Raw genomic sequence first — 777 nt, 5'->3', positions numbered from 1 at the left:
GACTGGCTGGGGACTGGCTGAGGAAAGTGCCCTCGGCCAGCGTGGGCCGTTGGGAGAGGGCAAGCCCTGACCCGACGGGAGAAATAGCCTCTCGGATGCGGAGACCTGTGCACAGGACCTGGCTGGGTCAGAGGGTCCCAAAGGGTCTTGAAGGGCCTGAGGCCAGGGCCCGGGACGCTGGGGCTGTGGGGCCTGAGGGACGGGGTGAGGATGTGGCCGGAGCCCCACTGCCCGTCTCGCTGTAGGGTCACATGCTGAGACTCAAGCTGACCCCTCGCGCAGACTGGCCCCGGCCACCGCAGGTGGGGAGGTGGGGTGTCCAGGGGGGTGTCCTTGCCCACCGCCCCGCTGGCAGCAGCTCAGCCCAGCAGCCCCGGGGCGGGGGAGGCTCTGGCGCCTGCCCACCTCTGTGGAAGGCCCCCGGGGCGGGCCGGCTGGAGAACCGCAGCACCACTCCGCCTCCGCCGCCCAGCCGCACTCGGCGCTGCGTCACCACCAGGGTGTTGGCCTTGGAACTGAAGGTCAGGCCGGACAGCTTCCTGCACACCTTCCTCCACATGAGCCTGCCCCAGAGCAGCAGCATCTCCCCTGCAGGCGGCGGGCAGTGAGGCCGGCTCCCCGTCAGGTTGGCAGCTGAGTCCCTGGGGCGCACGGGCGAGTTCGGTCCTGACCCTCCCACTTCCCGGCAGGAGCTCTGGTGCCTGGACCTACCGGCGCTGCACGTTGAAAGGAGCTCTCCAGCACCTGGAGGGTCAGCACCTCACCCAGGGGCCGCCG

General features: G+C 70.5%; 1 protein-coding gene across 1 annotated transcript in view; it reads right to left on the bottom strand.

Annotated features, from left to right (window-relative positions):
* ADAMTS13 (ADAM metallopeptidase with thrombospondin type 1 motif 13) overlaps nucleotides 1–777 on the bottom strand; it is a gene marked incomplete at its 5' end in the record, with an annotated part of 16,274 nt that overhangs the window by 1,904 nt on the left and 13,593 nt on the right. The window contains 2 exons of the mRNA XM_023748960.1: nucleotides 406–588; nucleotides 708–776. Coding sequence (XP_023604728.1) covers nucleotides 406–588; nucleotides 708–776 — 252 coding nt within the window. The remainder of the gene's footprint in view (nucleotides 1–405; nucleotides 589–707; nucleotide 777) is intronic.

Source organism: Myotis lucifugus, unplaced genomic scaffold (assembly GCF_000147115.1).
Source record: "Myotis lucifugus unplaced genomic scaffold, Myoluc2.0 scaffold_2173, whole genome shotgun sequence".
Taxonomy (NCBI): Eukaryota; Metazoa; Chordata; class Mammalia; order Chiroptera; family Vespertilionidae; genus Myotis; species Myotis lucifugus.
Note: the sequence above shows the minus strand (reverse complement) of the source record. Positions and strands in the feature narration are given on the sequence as shown.